Source organism: Mobula birostris, chromosome 15, assembly GCF_030028105.1.
Source record: "Mobula birostris isolate sMobBir1 chromosome 15, sMobBir1.hap1, whole genome shotgun sequence".
Taxonomy (NCBI): Eukaryota; Metazoa; Chordata; class Chondrichthyes; order Myliobatiformes; family Myliobatidae; genus Mobula; species Mobula birostris.
In genome coordinates this window covers 51386516-51410467 of record NC_092384.1, presented here as the reverse complement: position 1 = coordinate 51410467, position 23952 = coordinate 51386516, and the positions used below count along the sequence as shown (strand labels likewise).

At 39.1% G+C, this 23952-nt stretch overlaps 1 protein-coding gene across 2 annotated transcripts in view; it reads left to right on the top strand.

Moving 5' to 3' along the window:
* The window catches only part of rnf166 (ring finger protein 166), a 61152-nt gene that overhangs the window by 23922 nt on the left and 13278 nt on the right, over positions 1 to 23952 (top strand). Inside the window, exons 3-6 of one of the 2 annotated variants that reach the window (XM_072279769.1) lie at positions 2931 to 3043; positions 5600 to 5714; positions 6392 to 6499; positions 7661 to 19389. In XM_072279769.1, coding sequence (XP_072135870.1) covers positions 2931 to 3043; positions 5600 to 5714; positions 6392 to 6499; positions 7661 to 7726 — 402 coding nt within the window. In that variant the 3' untranslated portion in view covers positions 7727 to 19389. Of the gene's footprint in view, positions 1 to 2930; positions 3044 to 5599; positions 5715 to 6391; positions 6500 to 7660; positions 19390 to 23952 lie in introns of those variants that run through there. The other variant, XM_072279770.1, reaches the window with a different exon arrangement.

The following is a 23952-nucleotide window of genomic DNA, read 5'->3' as shown; positions in this document are numbered from 1 at the left end:
GCATTTCTCATGTTGGTTCAAAATTGTGGCTGAAAGACACCATCCCTGACAATGCATCACTCCCTTATTTTACATTGAAGTGTGAATCCACATTTTTAAGCATGACACTTTGGTGTGCACCTTGAACCTATTGACTTCTGACTGTGAAGCAGTCCGCTAAACCACGGGCAAGAAAGAGGAGGATTTATCAGGGAGTTGAGTTGGAAGGAGAAGGAAAATGGGTATTAAGGAATGGAGCAAAGTGATCAGAGATGAACAAATATGATCAAGATCATGTTAAGATTGGTAAGATTAGAGTATTTGGTGAGAGCCACTCTGATTTGGATAGGGTACATGGTGGAAAACATAGTTGGGTATGGCAACATCAATACAGACAAGATTCTTGTCTTCACTGATTCAATTTCATGAGACAGTCTGCCTTGGATTTGTGCCATCTTCTGATCAATGATCTGTGTATTTCACCTTAACTATGAATGCACTTTGCTGTGGATGTGAAGGTTATCACAGCATGAAGCTTTCAGATATCTCGTGAATGGCATAGAAAGCTGCAGATATCTTTCTCGTGTGACAGACAGTGATGCACGGTTAGGTTGTTTATTTATGTAGAGGCACAGTGTGGCCCAATGAGCCTGTTTCACCCAATTACACCCATGTGACAAATTAGTCTATTATCCTGTACATTCTTGGAATGTGGGAGGAAACCAGAGCACCCAGAGGAAACCCACGTGGTCAGGAGGAGAATGTACAAGCTTCTTACGGGCAGTAGCAGGAATTGAACCCAGCTCGCTGGCGATGTGGTAGTATGCCAACTTCTATGCTACCTTGTCAATACATAATTTTTTTCTAAAGAAAGGAGATATCAGTCTGATTGGGATATAGAGTCTTCATCACTTGATCAGTTTCATGTTTTTCATTGAAGAGCTTAATTTTCACGTCATACCTGACCAACATTCACTCTAAGGTGTTTGCCGTGCACACATCTTTTGCTATTATCGCACAAAGGAATTGCACAAAGAATTTGTGTTGTAAGGATGGGCTTTAGGATCCAGGGAGCTCCGGAACTGCCACGCGCAGCTGCTGCTAAATCTGCACTATTTCTGTTCCATTGACAGATGCTGCTAATGCATTAAGATTAGTGAACCGATAATTCTCAAATTATGTTTATTTCACTCTGCAAATTTATGTTTACACTGACTTACTCCTGACTCAGGACTCAGCAGCAGCTACAGGCGGCGGTTCCTCAGCTCCCCTGCGTCCTAAAGTCCATCAGGACGCAAATCCTTTTTGCGCTGGTAGCAAAAGATGTGTGCGTGTGTACCTTGGAGGGGACACTGTACCTGATTCCAGAAATTTTAACGTGCACCAGACTATTATCTAGAAAGCAAACATAATGCTTTCATGTCATAAAGTTTCATAATGTATATATCCTTCTAAATAGTAGGTGGAAGTGTGGAAAGTTAAGACAACCAGGTGGCATTTTACAGTATCTAATCATCTATTACAACTGCTACTAGTGATATTGGGATGGCCACCGAACAGTGGAGGGGTCCTTGTTTCTATCTTGTGTTTTTTTTTCCCCTACTTTTAGCTAACTGAGTCAACCATGATTCATTTGGTAGTAGTCTTGTTTAGATGCCAACAGATTATGTACTCGTTTCATTTGAGAAACCTTGGCGAAGTATGGAAAGAATAGTGGAGTGTTGGAGGGAGCTTACTTAGAATTATAGTTATGAAGGCAGAGCTTTAGTCAATAAACAATAGTCTAATGTAGATGTCTTTACTGCCCAATTGCTCCAGAGTTAAGTGTTGGGCCAGGGAGATTATGTCTGCCATAGATCTGTTTCAATGGTAAGCAAATTGTAGTGAGAATTTGGGAAAATTATTTTTAAAACTTGTATTTAACCTTCTGTGGTGTACTGGTATGATATTATTTGCCACTTTCCCTATTAGCCTTTTTCTTGTTTTGCATTAAGCATGTTTTGCAGCTTTTTCATTGTGTTAAGTTTGACATGGTATAATTATAGACTTAAAAAGAAGACATTTACAATTTCTGTACAATTTATTTGCTGCTTCTAGTAAGTAATAGCCAAATGGTTCCAGAGGTTCTGGTGTGCTCAAAAAATGTGACATTTTAGCAAGCTGAGGTATACAGTACTGTGCAAAAATCTTGGGTACATGTAAAAAAAATACGTAAAGCAAAGATGCTTTCAAAAATAATGAAATGAGAAGTTTCTAAATATCAATAAAATTTCTGTAAAGAGCAGTAAACATTAAAAAAAACTAAATCAAGTTAATATTTAATGTAACCACTCTTTGCCTTTAAAACTACTTCAGTTCTGTTGGGTACAGTATCATGCAGTTTTATAAGAGAAGTTTTTCAAGCATCTTGGAGAACTTGCCACAGTTCTTCTGCAGACTTTGGCTATCTCACTTGCTTCCATCTCTCCATGTAATCCCAGATTGCCTTGATGATGTTGAGATCAGGGCTCTGGAGGCCGTGCCATCTGAAGCCATATAAAAAACCTGGGGTGCCTAAGACTTTTGTACAATACTGCGTGTCTTTCACCATTTAAAAATTCAGTGATTTTTCTCTTTTTTTTTCAGGTGTTGAAAGTGGTGGGGAAAAATGTTAAATTGTATGTTTTTAGTATAGTTTTGTAAGAACTATTCTCCGGCTGCTAGTGATGATGCACTCTATTCTGTTGGGGAAGAATGGGTCATATGAGCGGTCATGGTGTTCAGAAGAGGTTGAATTTTAATGAAGGGCTGCATTTGAAGATCCAGACCATGTAACAGTGATCACTTGCTATCTAAGCTAAGCAAAACGTTGAAACAAGAATAATTGTGTTTTGCCTGACATTGATGTGGAAATAAGTATGCAGCTATCCAGTTTCTACCTGCCATAAGCAACTTTCACGCTACTGCACTAGGTGACTCTGGTGAAGATGCGGTCTCATATATCTTCCTGCAGTAAAGTTCAAGAGCAGATGGACAACTGTCCAAAGTTTGTACCTGTTGTTCCAACCTCACAGCCCATTCCCAGGTAAGAAATCTCTGTTGCAATTGCAACATTGCCTCTTCTAAACAGGCTTATGGAAATAACTCATTGTTAAAGAGCTCAACAAAATTTATGATCAGTTTCAAAGCACTTCAGCTACCAGAGTGGCTGTTGTCATTTGCAGAGTATGGTTACATCCGTGCTGAGTATTTGGAGAAGGAGTTAACTATATTGTATAAACCATTCTGGTGCACACTTCACTTGTTTAAAACTATTTTTTGAAATTCTGAAGAGAAAAATAAGTAAAAACAAAATCACAAACACAAGGAAATCTGCAGATGCTGGAATTGCTTAAAAACAAAATCAGATGGAGATTTTGTTAAGTGTTTAAGATAGGCAAATACTATCAAAATAAAGAAATGGGGGAGTTCTTTCCAATGCAATGAAGAAATTTATATTACAGGATATGGAAATTGCATAATAACTCAATAGGAAGGGCAGAGCACATGCATGTGTGCTGGCAGTTGGAAGAATTTCATAATTGCAAAGGGACATCTAAACAAGGATCAGGATTTTGAATTCTTTTATGTGTGGAGGTGCAGACACAATGGAGTTGGTAAATAAAAAGGCAATAAAGAAGTGGAATTTTTGCAAACAAGTGTGTTTATAAAGATTTGTGCCTTTTCTATTTCTGAAAGTGGTAATGTAGATATCTGAACAGTGTGTGCGTTGGGATTAATCAATTTTAGAGTGAGCAGATCACTGAGATTCATGGCATAGAGGGTTTATTCAGTGAAATTCCTTTTGCCAGCCATTGGTCTCTAGTTTACTTATGATATATGACTATTGAAATGTCTCCTGAAATGTGATGATACTCTGCCACCCTTTCTAAGGCAGTAATCTTCTGACATTTTCTTTGCAACAACACCCTTTCTTCCCTACCCTTCTTTGGCCCTCTGGATAAAGAAGGGTTCTTTGTTCTCCCTGGTTATTGACCTGTGTTACAGGATGAATGTTATGTTTATTAATAATAAGGATAATTTTGTGGTGTGTAAAGTCACACATACTTGAAGCCTGTTATTCTTCATTTGTTGTTATCTTTATTTTCTGCTCTGTATTTGCCCCTCTTTTCCTAATTAGGACATTAAAAAGGACCTCTTGGCCTGCTACAGTTCAAAAGCAATTATCCTTGACCCCTGCAAACTTGTTGGGCATGTAATCAAATGTGCATATACAAGTTACTGGGAGAAGGATTTAAGAGCATTTGGAAAGCCATGGTCTAATTTGGGAGAACCAGCATGACTTTGTTCAGGGCAGGTTGTGTCTTACCAACATGACTGAGTTTTTTGACAAGGTGATGAGTGTGAATGATGTAGATAGAGTCGTGGATGGTGTCGACATGGATTTTAGTAAGGTGTTTGAAAAGATACCTCATGGGAGGTTCAACCAGAAGATTAAGATGCATGGGATCTATAGTGAATCAGCTATTTTGATACAGAACTGGCTTGCCCTTAGTAAACAGAGGGTGGTGGTCAAGGGGATTTATTCTAGCTGGAGGTTTGTCATTATTGGTGTTTTGCAGGAATCTTGTATTGCGATCTCTGCTATTTGTGATGTATATAAATGACCTGCATGAAAATGTAGATGGGTGGGTTATTATGTTTGCAGATGATACAAAGATTTGCGGTGTTGTGGATAGCATATAAGACTGGCAAAGAATACTATGTGATATAGATCAGTTGCAGATGGGGGCGGAAAAGTGGCAGGTGGAGTTTAACCCTGCTAAATGTGGAGAGTTACACTTTGGTAGGTCAAATGCAAAGAGGCAATACACCATTAAGGGCATGATCCTTAACAGTGTTGAGCAAAGGGAACTTTGGGTCCAAGTTCATAGCTCTTTAAAAGTGATTACATAGATTGATAGGGTTAAGAAGGCATATGGAATGCTTGGCTTCATTAGTTGAGGCATTGAGTTCAAAAGTCAAGAAGTTGTATTGCAGCTTTATAAAATTCCTGGCTGCACCTGGAATTTTGTATACAGTTTTGATTGCCCCCATTATAGCAAAGATGTCAAGGTTTTGGAGGGGGTGTAGAAAGGTTTTTAGGATGCTGCTTGGATTGAAGGGTAAGTGCTGCAGTGAGATGTTGGACAAACTTGGGTTGTTTTCTCTGGAGCAGCGGAGGCTAAGTGGAGATCTGATAGAGGTTTATAAGATTATGAGAGGCATAGACTAGACTGAGAGTATCTTTTTCCAAGGGTTGGAATGTCTAATTCCAGGGAGTATGCATTTAAGGTGAGAGGGGGTAATTTCAAAGGCGATGTGAGGGGCAAGCTTTTTACACAGAGAGGAGCAGGGGCCTGGAATGTGCTGCCTGGGTCATGGTAGTGGAAGAAACATTAGAGACTTCTAAGAGATGTTTAGGTAGGTACATGAATCTAAGGAAATTGGAAGGATATAGGCATTGTGTAGGCAGAAGAGATCAATTTTGTTAGCCATTTGATTGCTAATTTAATTGGTTCTGTTAACAGGGCCTGTACATGTGCTGTACTGTTGTGTGTTCTGTGTTCTAAGTTACTAAAGCTTGCTTATTCTCCTTCAGTAATATTCCAAACCGTTCCACATTCGTTTGCCCATACTGTGGTGCACGAAACCTTGATCAACAAGAACTAGTGAAACACTGCATGGAAAATCATCGCAGTGATCCCAACAAAGTGGTGAGTGTCCAGTTTCTCATTTACTATTCTAACCACGATGACCAAAGTTTGAGAGTTTTCAGTAGATCTTAAAGTATGTTGTTCATGTAATTTTATTCCTCCAGAATTTTCAACTGTTGCCATATTTACTACCACAAGTAAGGAAGTTAATACCTCTGTTCAGTTTTACTTCCAGTTCTCGTGATTAGTCACAAGCAATGAACTACAGATGATTTTATGAAACAAATGTCTTTATTATCTTGATTGGGAAAAGCACCTTTTATGCATTTAAGTGTATATTCACAGATACTGGTAATGATACGTTATCTCAAAAAAAAATTTCCTCGTCGTGTGCTTTTACCAACAAGATGAAGAAATGCAGTACATTTGCTGGTTATAGTGAAAGATTGTCCAAAATTATTACATGACTGTGCCATTGTTTATTTGAACAAAACTCTTGCTGTGAATAAATTTGGTTCAAAACTTGAAGAGGTGGTGGAAGGTACAGGGTGCATTATTGTGGTCTGTTATTGGAATTGGAGTAGAGAGGTTTGGACAAAGCTCAGGATGCATCCAGTGGTGCTTGTGCTTTAGGAATGCCACTAGCATTGACGTTGATGAACAAATAGACAACAAATGAACTGGCCATTATTTTGTTATCTATTCTTTGATTTTTGTCTTATTTCCTACCTGTGTAGGTATGTCCAATTTGTGTGGCAATGCCATGGGGAGATCCAAGCTACAAGAGTGCCAACTTTCTCCAGCACTTGCTTCACAGGCACAAATTCTCCTATGATACATTTGTGGTGAGCACAAGTTCATTATGCTAGTGGAAAGGGTAACGAGAGAATGTCAACAGTGTAGAAATGCATAATCAAGTACTGTGTAAATTTCTTGAATCATAAAGGTCAGGGTACCCTCAAGTCTGACAGTTACTCAATACTAGTTAGTGACTCCTGGAAAGTGCACGTTTGGATGTTTGCCACTCGATCCTCAACCTCACTGTATAATGACGATTTGGATAGTGCTAAAGGGCAGTTGGAAAAGTAGAAAGGCCAAATGTTGTGAAATTAACACTTCGTAATTCACCTCTATGCGACCCTATGGTTCTTACTTTGTGTTAAATTAGGTTGGTGCTGAAGAAGGTGTATGTAAAACTAGCATAACAGTGGGGGGGGGGAATGAGACAGAGCAATTTGGGGAAAGGAGAGAGGCCCTAAAACCTCTGACTTGGACAGAAGATTTGGAGAATTTCAACTACACTCAGTGGGATACAAAATAATATTTGCTGGCTGCCAGTTTATTTAATTAAATTGTCCCATGGACAGCCAGTGAAAATAAAAGCTTACAATGAGTTTAGCTGCCCATCAGCTTTCAGCTTGACTAGCAAGCGTAGGACTAGGAAATACTTGTTCATCAAAGCTTACACCTAACAGTGTAAAATAATCTACGTTTTCATTTCTATTTCTGTTGCAGGACTATATTTCATTGTACAAATATGTGTGCCACCAAATAAATAAGACAGATATTCTAAGAGCATAGCTATTTATTACTTGAAACTAAATGCAGTACTCCCATGTGATTATTTATGCTGGCTTTATGATTTATTATTGCTAAATAAGTCCGTAAAAATGTGAAACCGGTTTTCAATCTTTGAGATACTTTGTGAATTAAGCTGCTAACCACTAATTGAGAAAGGACATTTCTGCAGAATGTATTAACTAGCTTGTATTTTATAAATAACTTTATAATTTTGTTCCACATATGGTAGAGATGGTGACACACCTTATGTAAGAATTTGGGTAAGGTATTCTGCATCATAGTTCAACGTGCATATCTGCACAAGGTTGGTGTGCGTAATTAGCAGTGAGGATAGTTTGGGGAAGTTCTGTCCCCTACAAGTGCTGTACTTATTTTCAACCACTAGGTGTCAGAATGATCCATCTTTGTCCTATTTGTTTTGGCAGGATTACAGCATCGACGAAGATGCAGCATTACACGCAGCAATAGCACTTTCACTTACCGAGAAATAAAGCAGCTATCTGCACAGAGATCTAAGTGGACAACCTTTGTACAGGTTAACTCCTCTCTCCTGGGCAAAGGGTTTCAATTTCCCAGCATTCTGAAGGGTACTATCATCCTCTGCACAAGTCACCTTTTCTCATCTGAGCAAAAGTAATGTCCCCTCCCAGCATTCACTAAGGTGCTGTCATCCTCTGCACTGGTCCCTTCCTTACGTGTACAGAGGAAGTGTCAACGTCTTAGCATTCTGTAGGGTACTGTCATTTTCTGTATATCTGGAGAAATATCTTGCCCACTTGCAAGTATTCAGTAGGGTGCTCTCATGCTCAATAATAATTAGCTTCTCACACGTGAGCACAGATTATGCTCACTTCTCAGCGTTCTGTAGAGTTGTCACAGCTCAGCCAGTCACAACCTCCACTCAAGCCTTTGTTTTAAACATCTGTGTGTATGGATATACTGGGTATAAACTTAAATCACATTTTTCTATACTGATGGGGGAGGGACTTAATATAAATGGGATGTTTGACTTTAAAGTGTGTTTTTAATTTTAGGGTCATTCTGGTCATTTTGTGGATTTTAAGAAAGAATATTTTAAAACTGGTACAGTTGGGAATAGAAAACTTGAGAATTGATTAAAGGAATCATTCATGTGCCACATACTTTTCTGCAAATCAGAGCTCGAATTTTATAGTTGGTGATTGGAAATTTATTGAAAACTGGATTGACATTACATGTGTACAACATAAATTTATCTAGTTTTAGTTAAATGCCATGGAAAACTTATTCCCTTTTTCAGACCAAGGCTTCTAGTCGTTAACTCATTGAAAAAGCTTGTAAACTATTATTGCTTGATTGCCACAGTGTCATCTATATGGTATGGAGTCTAATGTATGAAACGTGATTTACAAAGTACCTCAGACCTGTTTATTTGGTTCTGAGATGTAACCATGTGTTACCTCATTTCCTTGACTGAAGATACCAGTCAGTAATTTTCAAGATTTTAATGGCAGATCTTTGCCTCATTCTGATACAAAGGTGAAGTTTATGAATATTAATGAAGTTCTCAAGCACTAATATAACACAATATGATCCAGGAACATACATTTGTTAATTCAGATATATTAGATAACTGAAATGTGTCGTCATTCATGTATTTGTGGGTACAGCTACAATATTTTTGATTCTATGACAGTTTTGGCTTGTGATATTGGAGATGCTTGCTCCTTTTCACAGGCCATATACCAATTCCAAGATAAATAGGTACAGAAAGTCTTTATAGATTTTATGAAATTATTTATAGAAGGTACATGTAGGATTAAACATACTTGAGGTGCTTTTAAAATGAGAAGATCATGCGCTATTCAGCCCATTCATTTTACTCATGTTTTTACCTTGATGGACTGAATAGCACATATGGATTTTATTTTTATGAGCACCTTAAACACACATTATGCCAATAATTACTGAGAGAGACTGTATCCTTTGATTGCAGAGCAGAGGCATTCAACGTGTCTTGGGTAGATACATGGAGCTTAGAAAAATAGAGGCCTATGTGTAGCCCTAGGTAATTTCTAAAGTAAGTACATGTTCGGCACAGCATTGTGGGCTGAAGGGCCTGTATTGTGCTGTAAGTTTTCTATGTTTCTGTGTGTCTTGGAACCTCTGACCCTAAGGATCTTACTCAGGTGGACTCCGATATAAAGAGAGGCATGTAGTTCAGGATTTTTACACCTTATGTCATTGAATTTTATCATAAGCCCCAAATGTCCCTGTAACATACTTGTAGAAGTTGGTTCCAGTTCCTCTTTGTGTATGACATCAACATGCACAGGGACAATTGAACACAGCAGCAAGGAATACACAGTGTGTAAATTCTCAGAGGAGAAAATTCCTCTTTGTTCAGACTTGTTTCACCATTAGTTAAGGGGGACCTGATCTGTTGCTGGGAATCAGAAGTGCTTATCATCTTTTACGTCTGTCCTATTTATAATGATTTGCTTTACTATTCACTCTCTCACATTTACTGATGCAATGGTGATGCATTGGAAGTCCAAAGTAGTTGACTAGCTTGGTAGTCTAATTGATTAATTATTTGTCTACCTGACCCCTACCAATCTACATTCACCACAGCCCCCAACCCCTGACGTATCTTCTTTTCCTTCCCTAACCTGATTCTGCTTCTAACTCCACCCAGAATTCTCAAGCCTCCTACCCAGCTTTCAACTTAGTCCAGAGAGTTACTGGAGAAAGATTTTTGTGTGCACAGCCTGTGTCACGCAGAAGGCTTTGCACAAACCAGCATGCACATTGAAGAAATACCGCTCTGAAGTTCCTTTTCAGATCTCATGTAGTTTCTATCTCATAATATATATTTTCTTTATCGTGAAGACATACTCTGCACAATTCCTATCAAGTCAAGCAAATATCACCTCTTAAAAATATTGGAAATTACTGTTGAAGGAACAAAATTAGTTAAATTTCTGCTTTGGGAAAACATTAAGTAAATCCCTTTTTAAATAATTACTAGACGACCGGGTGACCTGTTGGGGCACCCTGTGAGAGAAAGGAGGTGCAGTCTGATGTGACCAGAATGAACATTAAATTTCCCTGAATGCTATTGCTATCGCTTTGCTTTGGAAATCAAAAAAGAACTCAGTTTATTAAGGAAGAAAGACACGTAGCAAGACAAATATAGCTCCTCGTTTAACAAAGGACACTTTTGATGACAGCATTTCTGGTTGATCTGCCACTCTTCAGGAATGCTCTAACATTTTCATTTCTTTTTCCCCGGCTTAAAGCCACATACAGCTGACCAGGCGGGAATACCGGTTTCTCCAGATAAATCAACACATTCTCCATGGTTTGGCCTTGCGCCTTATGTATAGTCATAGCAAAGCATGACTGTATCGGGGACTGGCTCCGCTGAGGAGGGACATCTTCCTCTTCTGATAAATTAATTCTTGGGATCATAACAATGTCAGTTTTGAACGCACCAATGTATATCTTTGCTACAATGAAATTGTCGTGCAGTTCTTCCACCATCATTCGCGTTCCATTGCAAAGCCTTGGTGGATCCAAGTTCTTCACTGAAATGATGGGAAATCCCCTCTTCAATTCCAACTTATGTGGTGGCAATCCAGAGGGTTCAACCAAATCAAGGAATTCTGTTGGAAAATGAGTGGCGTTAGCTCCTTCACTTACGGCATTGAAGGAGCAGTATTCTTTCGTGATTCTAGGGAAGTGTCTAATGCACGTTAAGCTTATTTTTCGCATCATTTCATTGAGAGGAACCAAGACAGAATTCCTCGAGAACAGTTCTGCAGAATTGTCGACTGTCGGGTAGATGAAATCAGTATATTCTTCCGTAGTTTTTGCTGGCAGAATCATATCTTCAGGTAATTCAATTTCATCGTTTTCATTTTTCTCAATCTTGTCTTCTCCAACATCCAATAAGAACTCAGAATATCGTCCTTCTCCCTCACTCAATCGCATGTTTCTCTTCAAGGGAAACGTGATGAAGCTTCTCCATAAGTAGGATTTTTTTAAATGCATGAATTCTCCACATCAGCATCATTTCCTCGTTTCACAACTGCTAGAAACTGACGGACATCGCCACAGCAAATGGTTAAAATACCCCGGAAGGGCTCATTCTTGCCGCATACATCACGAAGAGTCTGGTCCACGGCTTCAAAGCTCTTCCTCCTAATCATGGGGCACTTATCCCAGACAATAAGCCTTGCATTTCGGGGTAAATTTGCAGTATTGGTGTTTTTATTGATGTTACAAAGGGCATCTTCATTGACTTTGAGGGGTACCTTGAATCTTGAATGCGCTGTCCTACCACCAGGCATCAGTGTTGCTGCAATACCCGATAATGCTACAGCAATAGCAACACCTCCAACTCCCCTAACCTTAGCGAGGATTAAGTTGATGATAATTGTCTTGCCCATTCCTCCTGGTGCATCAATGAAACTCATTGAAGAGAGATTCCTTTCCATTCAGTCGCACACATATTCATATACTTTGCTCACTATTCATTAGGGGCTCCTTCTGTGAAACAAATTCCTGTTCGTCTCAGTTGTATTGCAGTTCACATAATAATTCCAGATTGCCAACACTTTGAGTAATTGTACTATTTCTTGGTGTCGGCAAGTTATATTCTTCAAGTGTTTTGCCCAAGTTCTCAAGTTTCTCTTGAAAATACAGAAAAGCTTGTCCATGATGCCTTTCATCAATCATGATATTAGGATCATCGATTGTTCTCCTCTCCATTTGTAAGAAAGCTTCAGACATTGCATTCTTGAACCGGTTCCATAATTGCTGTGGATTGTTGATTTCAGTGTTTGTTAGCAAGACGACAAACAAATCTCTCATTGCTCTGGGCATTCTTGTTCTCTCTGCTTCTTCCATAGTTTGCTGCCAGTGATCGTCAGCTTGCAACAATCCTCTCTCTCTGCAGACGTCTTTGAATGATGGAAGAATACCTCCATCATGTGTTTTCAATGATTGGAAAGATATTGGCCCCTTTATGTGATGAAAAAGTCTCAAATAGTAGAGGTCACCACTTCGTGGAGAAACAGTATACACTCGACCCGGAACATTTGCTTCAAAAATCCCGGAGTACTCCTCCACTCTTTTCCCTATTCTCCTTCTTTCCCATGTCTTATTAGTCCAAGTGTAGAATCTGGGAATATCCGCATAGTACAGAGTTCTTGCAAATGAATCGCGAGTGCAAAGATCCATGAATTCCATTAAAGTGGTTCTTGCCATATCACTATTCAGTTGTACAACAGCATTATCTCGAAAGAATACTTAATGCTGTTGGGGAAGGTGCACTTGAAGGCGAACAACTGCTGGTTCCCTCTCGTGAATTGGAAATCCAAGTATCGATCCGACAGCTTCAGAGGGCCCGATATATCTGCCTGTCAAATGCTGTGTGATTTCGTCTTTATTCACTCCAAAAATTGCCCGATCTCTCCCCTTCATGGTATACTTGATCACCTATGTGATGGACTTGACAGATGAGCATATTTCTACATTTAGATGACAATTGAACAGCCTCAACAGTTGGGCATTATAGGGGACCACCCATTCAGAAGTTATAGTTTGACTTTGTCGTCCTCCTTGATGACCTTGGAATCCTCCCATTTCCACAGACCGTCTTCTATACACAGGATACGAATCATTCCCACACCTTGTATGCTCAATGAATGGCCTTGGGTACCTCTTACTGCATGTACCTTGTTGCCAACACGGTGATTTAGTGGTGCAATACGGACCATGTATCATGTGCCCCAAGACCAGTTCATGCAGCTCTGGATCTTCATTTGGGTGTTGTATTTCTGCTTGCACGAATCTATCATAATCTTGTGGTCTCGGCTTGGATGCTTCATCGAGCCACAGCAGACAGTGCAAATGAGGCAGACCCCACTTTTGGTATTCCACACTTACAGTGTAAGTGATACACCTACCAAAGAGACCATCTGTTCCAGTGAGGTACTTCATAAACAACTTTCTTTTCAAATCAAACACTCTCGTGATTAAATCCGGCCAATCGTTTGGTTGCTGATGCAAATAAAAGATGCTGTCAGATTTCGGGCCAGTTTGGATTGCATGTCATTGTAATGAAAAATGAAGCATTACAATACTTCCGTATATACATCATGGCGTCCTGACATCGTTCCATCATGTATCTTGGTCCACTGACAAATGTTGAGAGGATGATGCACCTTCCAATGTTTCTGAAATCACCATCATCATTCAATGCATCAGTCAGGCCTCTGTATGTTGTTGATCTCAAGGTTGCTTGATTCATTCAGATGTAGCTCAGCCTCTCACCTTCAATCTTAGCAGCTGTATAGACCAAGTATTGTTGGAATAGACGTCCTCCTCTTGAGACAGTTATTAAATTCATTCTCATGGTTCATTATTCGATACGCATAATAACGCATTGCTGTCGGTTTCTTGTTGTTCGTCATTCGGAGTTGATGATGCCAGCCATTGCCTCCAAGTGGAAAGAAAAGCACGTATTGAAAGCTGTCATATGAGCGATGGGACCCCGAAATTATTTACAAATCACCTCCTTGTTCTTTCAACACAATGTGCCCTGATCTTGCTTTGGATTCGGTGCTGTTTGGTATAATGACAGCAACTTCATTGGCAATTTGTGCATTAGATCTTCTCTCATGTTCAAATGCCAGTCTCCAGTCAGGATCAATGACAACGGACGCCTCTGGCATGCCTCAAATTTGTTCTTTTGCAAGTTGAAGGGACGCAACGTACGGGTTTCGTTGTAGTGGGTTTTCCAATAATTCAACAATCTCACATTGAATTCCTTCATTTTGTAGTATCCCCATTCTCAATTCTGTGCTGTCTTGAGGATCCATGAAGTAAATTTGAAGGAATCCAGCTTGCTGTTTGGGGTCTGGCATTAAATGTTTGATGTAATGATGGATTTGGCCTTGAATAATCACAGAAGGATTCCATCCATTCCTCGTTGGAAGGACTTGTTTGGCACCAAAGGATGTCATTTGGAAGAGGCAATTGTATTGTCTGATGTTCTTCCTGAACTCGTTTGCAATAGGTTCACCATTGCTGTATAAATTGAGGAGTTCATTGAGTATAGGTTGCAAATTGCCTATCCTGACCTTTTCCCTTCATACAGCAGAAATTTGCGGTTTCTCCAGTGAATAGGAAGGCACGACAGTGAGGGCATACTCTGGTCATCGTACCAGCATCAGCAGAAATGTTACGACACGCGAGTCATGCATTTTGCCTTGCTCTTTCTCTGTTGAGGTATTGTTGAGAGCGGGGATTGTTGTCTTCAGCAACTCTCGCAATAATTACTCTTTGCCGCATATTCTTGAGTCGATCTTTCCTTTTCTCCTCTGTCTCTTACTCTGTCTTCCTTCAGTGCCTGTTTTTGTCATTCTGGAGACGCGCAGTCCTTTCATCCCCCGTCTCTTCATCTCTTTTACCATTTGTTCTTTGTCTCTGATCCTGGGGATGTGCATTTCTCAGTTCCTCTGTCTCTTCCTCTCTCCTCCTCCTATGCCAGTTGTTGTCATTCTGGAGACGCGAAGCCCTTTCATTTTTCGTCTCTTCATCTCTTCTACCATTCGTTCTTTCTCTCTGATCCTGGAGTCGTGCGGCCCTGGCCTCATCCGATTCTTGTTCTTTCCCTCTTCTTGCTGCTTCCCAATGACACGTAATCTCTTGACCATAATGTCTACCTTCTCTTTCAACGCAGCATAATTAGGCTGACCATATGTTCTTACCTTAATGCTGGATAGAAGATATGAAGCAGTAACACCAAAGCCTCCAGGATGCTGTTTTCTCTTGATGATGTGGTTGGCGCTCTCCTAAATGTTTGTGATATAGTCACCGCTGTCCTTTGACTGCAGCAAAGGGTTTGATGGGTGTTTCAAAGTACTTCATTACAATAAGATTTAATTATCTCTTATTGATGGGTCGCAATTTGATCTGTCCCAATCCTGCACATGCCGATGGTGATTAGCAGAATGTGACCACTCGAAATAGAGCTGCCCTGCCCTTCTGCTGTGGTTGGTGTCGCTGCTGTGGCTGGCCTTGCACATGCGTCGTGGTGTCACGTCACGGTTTCCATGAAAGCTGGAATTGGGTGTAGAAAGCGGGGCCTGTTGACGAGTGAGCTATTTTAAACGAATATAACCCTGACCTTTGCATGCATTCTGTAAGTTAGCGCATTTTAAGTCCATTTAGTCAAAAGAAGTGCCGCTTTAATGCACCATTTGGGCTATTTTGAGGGCACAAACAGACAAACTGACAAACAGAATGAAAATTTTAGTAATGTATAGATCTGTTTTCCACAAAAAAATTAAATAAAGTTGTTCTGTCTAGTTTTATATGGATGAGGCCAAGTGTTTGTAACAGCAGACCTTGTATAGAACACGAGGCTGTAAATATTACAAAATGAACTCAAATTTAAATTGAATATTAATAGCAAGTGAGATTAGCTCTTAGTTCTGTTTTAATTCCCATCACGAATGAGGTATGGCTGACTTGCTGTGTTTGTTTTCTTCTACTTGGAGGCACTGTTTTGTTGCTGAAAGAATAGATATATTTACTGAATATCAGGCTAGATTTATATAAATCTGTGAACAAATCACCAAAATTTATAATGGTGTAGCGAACTCAAAGCACTAGTACACACTTTCAGCTCTATTGTAGAATGTCTACAGATGTGGTGCTGCTTTATCTTGGCAAAGTTTTATTTTCATGTATGTAAAATTAAAGTAGATGTAAAAACTATGGAGCAGATCACCAGAGTGTATGAAGTAGCTTGCAGACTAAACCAAATCCATACTTGTTCTGTGGAGTAGGATAGATTGATCCACAACAATCCAGGCTCTCCAGAGATGATTATCTTTGTCTTTAAATCAGAAAGATTGACTTCTTCAAAACTTTTCAGAGCTCACACTTGTTTACAGGTTCCAGCCATATAAGTTACTGATGAGGACAGGGTTCACTGTTATCCCAAAATATCACAGTTTTGTTTCATGAGGCAGAACTGTTAAAGGCCCAGAAGGGAAAGTCTTCAATTGGCACAAGATCTTGAGCCAGAAGGATGACTTTTCTTTTAGGTAAAGCTGCTGCTTTGATTGTGACATCCTTGTGGTTAACATCTCTGACCCTTGTTCCTTTATGGTCTCTAGTAACTTGTAAAAATTTTCTCAGTAGATTATTGAGATAAATTGGTTCTGGTTGTGTGGTCTTGTTCACATTGATAAACGTGTACTGTAATGTGAGATAGGACATGGGTGAACTTCAGCCATTACATCTTTAAGCTATCGCTGATATATTTTATTCTCATCATTTATTAACTTTGAGTTACTTCTACAATATTCTGCATTCTTCATTTCCATGACAATATGCACTTACTGTGCCACAAATGGCTCACAATTCCTCCAGTTTTTCTTTTGTCTTTAACTTATTAAAGCAGTGATGGAAATTAATAGAAAAACCTTCATTATCACATTTAATATCATATCTTCAACTGCTTTATTTGTAGCATTGTGGATAGGCAAGTATCACCAGAATTTTTTTATTGTTACTCTTGTCATAATTTAATTCTTATTGCCATTGCTCACAAAAAAAATATTATCCACTCCAACCATTGCTGCTAACTTCCAAGTGAAAGTTTGATGTAATTTTGTTTATTTCTCCAAATATCACATTAGCTGCTGATGCTTCATTTCTGTGAAAGCTAAGTGGAGACTCTTATCACCCAAGAACATTCATATTGGGTTCATTTTCAGTAATCCTGTATCACTACACCAGTGTATCACAAGGGCACAATTTTCACTTGCATTTTCTTAACAAAGTTTGCTTTGAAATAATGTTGAAGTGTAAATTAATGATAGGCATTTCCTTGTCTTTGCACTTGCACCCTTGTTGCTGTTACGGACAGTGCATACCCAAATGTGCAGCTAGGTAATCTTGTGCATGTGCAGGCTCGTGTATTTTCATGTTCTGCAAGGAAAATCCTTTTCAAGCTCCAAATCTTAAACATGCACAGTAGTAATTTTTAACCGCAATGAGTGCAGGAGATCTTTGCTGTGATGATAATGAGGATGGGAGATGGATCTTAAATCCATTTGACTCTCACTAACCATTGGGAGTTGACATCTCTTGATTTCTGTTTTAAATGCAATACATATTGCCCCAGGAAATCAGCTTATCATGGCAAGGTTTTTTTTTATATAGTTTGAGGGATGTTGTGAAGAATGTGAACAGGTTAGGGTAAATGCAAATAAGATTAGCCATGATTTAAATGAATGGCCAGTCATGCTTTACAGAAGTAGCTTATTTGATCTCCCATATTTTATTTTATTTTATTTCCAAACTAAAACCATGATGCTTGATAATTACAGATCTTGAATTTTCAGAATATGGGCTAGTAAATCCTGAGCCTATAACCAACTGATTAGAAAAATACAGTGTGGCATGGAGACTTCACAGAATGAAATTCGAGCTCTGAGAACATTATTGTATTACCATGTCTTGCCTTTTACATTCTATCAATGTATGATGCCATCCTAAGTTAATGCTTATCACCCAATTTGGGTGGTCAGTCTTTTGTTATCTCCTTTTATTGTTTTGAAATCACATGATTCTTAAATGTTCAAGAAGGAATACAAAAATCCAGTTAGATAAATGTGAGTCATATTAAATCATTATAGTAGGATTCTTCCACATAAAAAAGTGGCTGAACCAAAAAAAATGAAGCATGTGCTGAGTTAATATTTTATGAAGCAACATACAAGGTAGTAATTGGAAAGAGCAGCTAAACCCATACTCAAAAAAACCTCAGAGCAATTGCCATGATTTTAAATGCCTACACTCCACTTTACCTCTAGTCACGGTTAAAAATAAGTAAAAGGAAGCTAATTTTCATCCTCTTGCAGCATTTGCAGTTGGTCACCGAGGTCACCTTCAGCACATCAGAGATAAGAGTAGTCTCAGCTTTGGATAGACTGGTTTCAAAAAGCATGGAATGAATATTCCACTTGCAATAAATCTTGGAAAGGTTTTTCCCTACTGCTTTAGGACAGAACATTTTCTGAAGAAGTTTCATAGTGCTCAACAAGAAGGAGAACTCAGCAATCTAGGTGATTATGAAATTTGCACTCAGATAGCAGGAACCAAAAATCCAGATAGCTGGCTAAGTATTTAATGTTCAGACTCTTGAGAAATGTTGGATTTTGGTTTACAATGGAATTACAGAAAAATAGTAACTTTAATTTAAACTGTTACAGAAAAATAAAATTCATTCTGCTCCATTGTTTAATCCTCAACCAACAGAGCACAAGTGAAAACTTCCAGTTCTTAATTTAAAAAAAAGTAATTTCTGATGTTACAGTTATATTAGAGCGTGAAAAAGATTTAATTAATGTGCAAGATTGGTGTTTGAAACTGTTCAAATCACTTGAGCTGATGGCTCACAGTTAGTAATTACGAATACACAGATATACAAGATAAGTTATATTTCTTTTATATCATAATTTATTAAAGCTTTTATATTTAATTTCTTTGGGCATTTACTTTTTTGGCTTGCAGCTCACAAGCAAAAATAAACATGGTTATAATTAACAATAAGCTTTGTTAGCTGCTAATCTTTATTTTCAATACCATATCTGAATAGGAAGTGTAATGTTAAAAATATTCTTCCCATTGTTTTGACTTTCTAATTAGATGTGATTTTTGAATAGGCTTCAATGATATTTTAAATTTACAATTTCTTGTTAATGTAAGCCAAGTTCTAATACATGTAGAAACAGTTAACATTATCTGTCTGGGATAGCCAATGATGATAATGAAGCGGTGCATTTCACGGAGGCAAGGCCACTAAGCTAGTTTTGGTGTGATTTCCTTACTTATCATTCCGGTTCAGTTATATTCCTCCAACTGCAGAGGCGTGAGATGCAGATTCCACATTCTTCCATCAAGCAGCAAAAAATGATTATAGAAATCTTATGCTAAACTGTAAAACAAACCTTCTCTAATTTTCTAATATTTTTAATGTATTACAGTGCACATTTTCAAACTAGTTTTTTAGGAATTGTTTGTTGCTGTGTGAAGTTAGTGTGTACATTTGGACAATTTGTAAATAAAATTTTGATTGTTCAGCAACTGGAACTTGTTTCATTTTTTTTTCTTAAGATCTTCTCACTATAGCACATAATTAAGCCAAGATTTTATTGCTGGAGAAATAGGATATTCTGTCACCTATTGGCACTCTTTCTTCCAGTAAGGGGTCAAATTGAACCAATTTGTGGAATACCTTACAGGAGAAAATCTGCAGATGTTGCAAATCCAAACAATACACACAAAATGCAGGAGGAACCTGATTGTCATGATCCACTAGCAGCATCATATACAGTGCCTATAAAAAGATTTCACCCCCCCCCAAAGTTTTCATGTTTTATTGTTTTACAATATTGAATTACAGTGGATTAAATTTGTTTTTTTTTTAACACTGATCAGAAGAGACTCTTGTGTCAAAGTGAAAACAAATTTCTACAAATTGGTCTAAATATATTACAATTATTAAATGCAAAGTAATTGATTGCATAATTACTCGCCCCCTTGAAGTAAATATTTAGTAGATGCACCTTTGGCAGCAATTATATCCTTGGGTCTGTGTGGATAGGTCTCTATCAGCTTTGCACATCTGGACACTGCATTTTTTCCCATTCTTCTTTCAAAAACAGCTCAAGCTCTGTCAGATTCCATGGGGATTGTGAGTGAACAGCCCTTTTCAAGTCCAGCCACAATTTCTCATTTGGATTGAGGCCTGGACTATGATTTGGCCACTCCAGGACATTAACTGTGTTGTTTTAAGCCATTCCTGTGTAGCTTTGTCTTTATGCTTGGGGCCATTGTTTTGCTGGAAAATAAATCTTCCAAGTCATAGTTCTCTTGCAGACTGCATCAGGTTTTCCTTCAGGATTTTCCTGTATTTTGCTGCATTCATTTTGCTCTCTACCTTCACAAACCTTCCAGGGCCTGCTGCAGTGAAGCATCCCCACAGCATGATGCAGTCACCACCATGCTACACAGTAGGGATGGTGTGTTTTTCATGATGTGCCATGTTTGGCTTATGCAAACCTAGCATTTACTCTGATGGCCAGAAAGCTCTGTTTTCATCAGACCATAGAACCACCTTCCAGCTGACTTCAGAGTCTCCCACATGCCTTCTGGCAAACCCTAGCCGAGATTTCACTTGAGTTTTTATTTCAACAGCGGCTTTCTCTTTGCCACTCTCCCATAAAGCTGCCTAGGCAACAGTTGTATGTACAGTCTCTCAGGCAGATTTACAGCTGTGCCGTATTCTTTACATTTCTTGACTTAACCACACTGCAAGGGATATTCAGTGACTTGGAAATTTTCTTGTTTCCATCTCCTGACTTGTACTTTTCAATAACCTTTTGCAGGGTTGATTGGAGTGTTCTTTTGTCTTCATTTAGTTTTTGCCAGGATACTGGCTCACCAGCATTTGGACATTCCAGATACAGGTGTATTTTTACTACAATCAATTGAAACACCGTGACCGCACATAAGGCTGCACTAGTGATGAATTGGTGTGTCATAGTACTAATTTGGTGTGTCATGTTAAAGTGGGTAAATACTTATGCAATCAATTAGTTTGTGCCTTTATTTGAAAATAATTTAGATCACTTTGCAGAGATCTGTTTTCACTTTGACACAAGAGTTTTTTTTTCCAGTGGGGAAAAAAACCACATCCACTGTGATTCAATGTTGTAAAACAATAAAACATGAAGACTTCCGGGGGGGGGGGGTGAATACTTTTTATAGGCACTGTATTTGTAAAACATCTTTTAATGTAGTAAAACATTCCAAGACTTTCAAAATGTTTTTTAAAATGTTAAATACACAGCCACAAACTCTTACTGAGGTGGTGAACACATTTTGTAAAAAGTGGATTTGGAAATGTCCTCGGAGAGAAAGTGGGTTTTGAGCAGGTAATTCAGAACAAGGACATGAACTGAAAATCAAGGTCAACATTGAAGACTTCATGGCTGAAGGATATCATTACCCAATGGGAGAGCACATAATGTAAGGAAATGCCAAGAGGTTAGATTTACAGAAGTGCAAACACTTGGATTTTAGAGCTGAAGGAGAATTCAGTTGGGGGGTGGGGTGGGAAGCCAAGAGAGAACTGGAGAGTTGGGAACTTTAAGTTTCAGACTTTGCTCAATAGGAACCAATGGAAAAACAGTGACTAGGATGATGATAACTGAATACAATTTAGGGTAATTATTGAAAATAGAAAATGCTGGAAATTCTCATCATGTCAGGCAGCATCTTTGGAAAAGAAATGTGGTTATGTTTCAGGTCAGTGACTTTGCATGTAGTCCAGGGCTTTGGATAACCAAATCTGCAGGTAATGGGCATATGACTTGTTACCATGACACATGGAAGCTATTCAGCCTGTTAAGTTGTTGCTAGCTCCCAGCATATCAGTCCAATTCTCTTCTTCCTTCAGACCTGTAATGTATTCTCTCTGACATGTCCCATCTAGTTTTCTTTGTTTCTGTTGGCCTTTACCAAAGCAAAGGGATGACTCACAACAGCCAATTAAGCCAACCAGTTGGTATTTGATATGTAGGAGGAAAGAGGAATTAAGTATGTGCTTCAAAAGCAGATGCAAAGAGCTAGACAATGTACAATGCTGAATAGAAGCATTTCTGGTAAACTTTCAGTTAAGCAGTTGATGCTCCATGGATAAGCAAACTATTTTGGTCCCGACATTTTCCAGGCATAAAGATAAGATTGTTAGTGAATGGAATGGAGCTTGTTGTGACATCTGAAGAACACCATGGTGGTCTTCCATAGTTGGAGAAATTTCAATCAATTAGTCAGAAAATTTAAGGCCATGGAGGCATTAGGTCCTGAACTCTTTTTAGTAGCCTTTCTTGAAGGCCTGTATGATGATGGGGAAAGGGAAGAGTTCAGAGATCATGGTGTAGGAAAAAGAAACATTGCTTTTTGAAGTTGGTGTGGTGCTTATCACCAAGATCTCTGTTTTGGTCCCTAGCTCTAGATGATTGTTTAAAGCAAAACTCCTGACATTTGAATGTGCCTTTAAAGCACAATTACTATAATTATCTACAGTAATGGTGGTTGTCATCCGTCTGTCTCGGAGGACATGTGATGATGATCATCATAAACATGGGCAGAAGATATGAAGATCCTGAAATGTCCAATCGTCAAGATCTCCCTCTTGGCCTCACCCGTGTAGTCTAAAGGAAAGCTTATGAAGCAATACATTAGGCACCAGCTTGGCTGCAGGGGCTGCAAGAAGGATGTTCAATGACGTTCAGCTGCCTTAGGGGTTTCACTCCAGATTTGCTGAATGGGTTTACTCCCTTAGCCTTGGTCTCTCCCGAGGCTGCCCACAAGGCAGTGGGGCTATTTACCCATAGCTGGGGAGCTAGTTCATGAGCTCCAAGGCATATTCATATGCCGTTGGGCCTGCGTACTACGTGTGCAGGGGCCAGATATCTTCCCCGCCCTCTACAGTTCAGCCTGTCTGAAAGGAGCTCCATCAATGTGTGTCGCCGGTGAAGAGGCTTGCTGTTGGAGGGGCTACGTACGAGGGGTGATTGATAAGTTCATGGCCTAGGATAGAAGGAGTCAATTTTAGAAAACCTAGCACATCTATTTTTCCTACATTTACACACTTAGTCCAGTGGTCGTGGAGCATACGGATCCTTTCTTTGTAGAAGTTGCTGTCTCGGACCTCCAGAAGTGGTCCACAGCAGGGGTTCGTGTCCTAAGGTAGAAGTATATGAGTTATTAACTTCAAACTTTCTGCATTTTCACTCAAAGAGTTGAACTGTACATGCATGTAATGAGAGCTGTATAACTAACCTCCTTCTACCTAAGGCCACAAACTTATCAATCTCCCCTGCTGTGGACCACCTGGAGGCCCATGATGGTCTCGTTACATCCACGTGCAGTTCAACTCTTTGAGTGATAATGCAGAAAGTTTGAAGTTAATAACTCATATCCTTCTACCCTAGGCCACGAACTTATCAATCACCCCTGCCGTGGACCTCTTCTACAAAGAGGGATCCGTACGCTCCACGACCACTGGACTAAGTGTGTACATGTAGGAGGGGACTATGTTGAAAAATAAATGTGCTAGGTTTTCTGAAATTGACGCATTCTACCTTAGGCCACGATTTACACATTTAGCTCTCCTTTTCACAAGACTGCTAGCCAGCGGTGGAAGCTGAAAGTGAGAGTGACAAGCACTACCCACTACATTACCAGACCAGATACATCACAACAGCCATTTTGACACTACAGTATACCTCAAAATTTAAGCCCAAATCAAAAGATGTGACTTCCAAGTTTTGAAGACTGCATCCCTTGTGTAATGAGATGTAAACTAAAGTAACAATCCATTGAAACCCCATATTTAAAACAAAATGATTCTGAGACAAAAGGAAACACAAAGCCAAAGTCCTGGCTATATTTATCAGGGGTGGGTAAAAGGGTATAATAAAATTGCTTGGCATTGTCTCCACGATGGTGCCAGAGTGTGGTGGTTATTTGTGAGCGGCTGTCAGTAAATCCACCTTTATTATAATTGTTCTAGTATTTTAAGGTTCCTTAAGGTTGTTACAGCTGGGGGTAGTAATGGGGACAAGCTCTCTCTACCTAT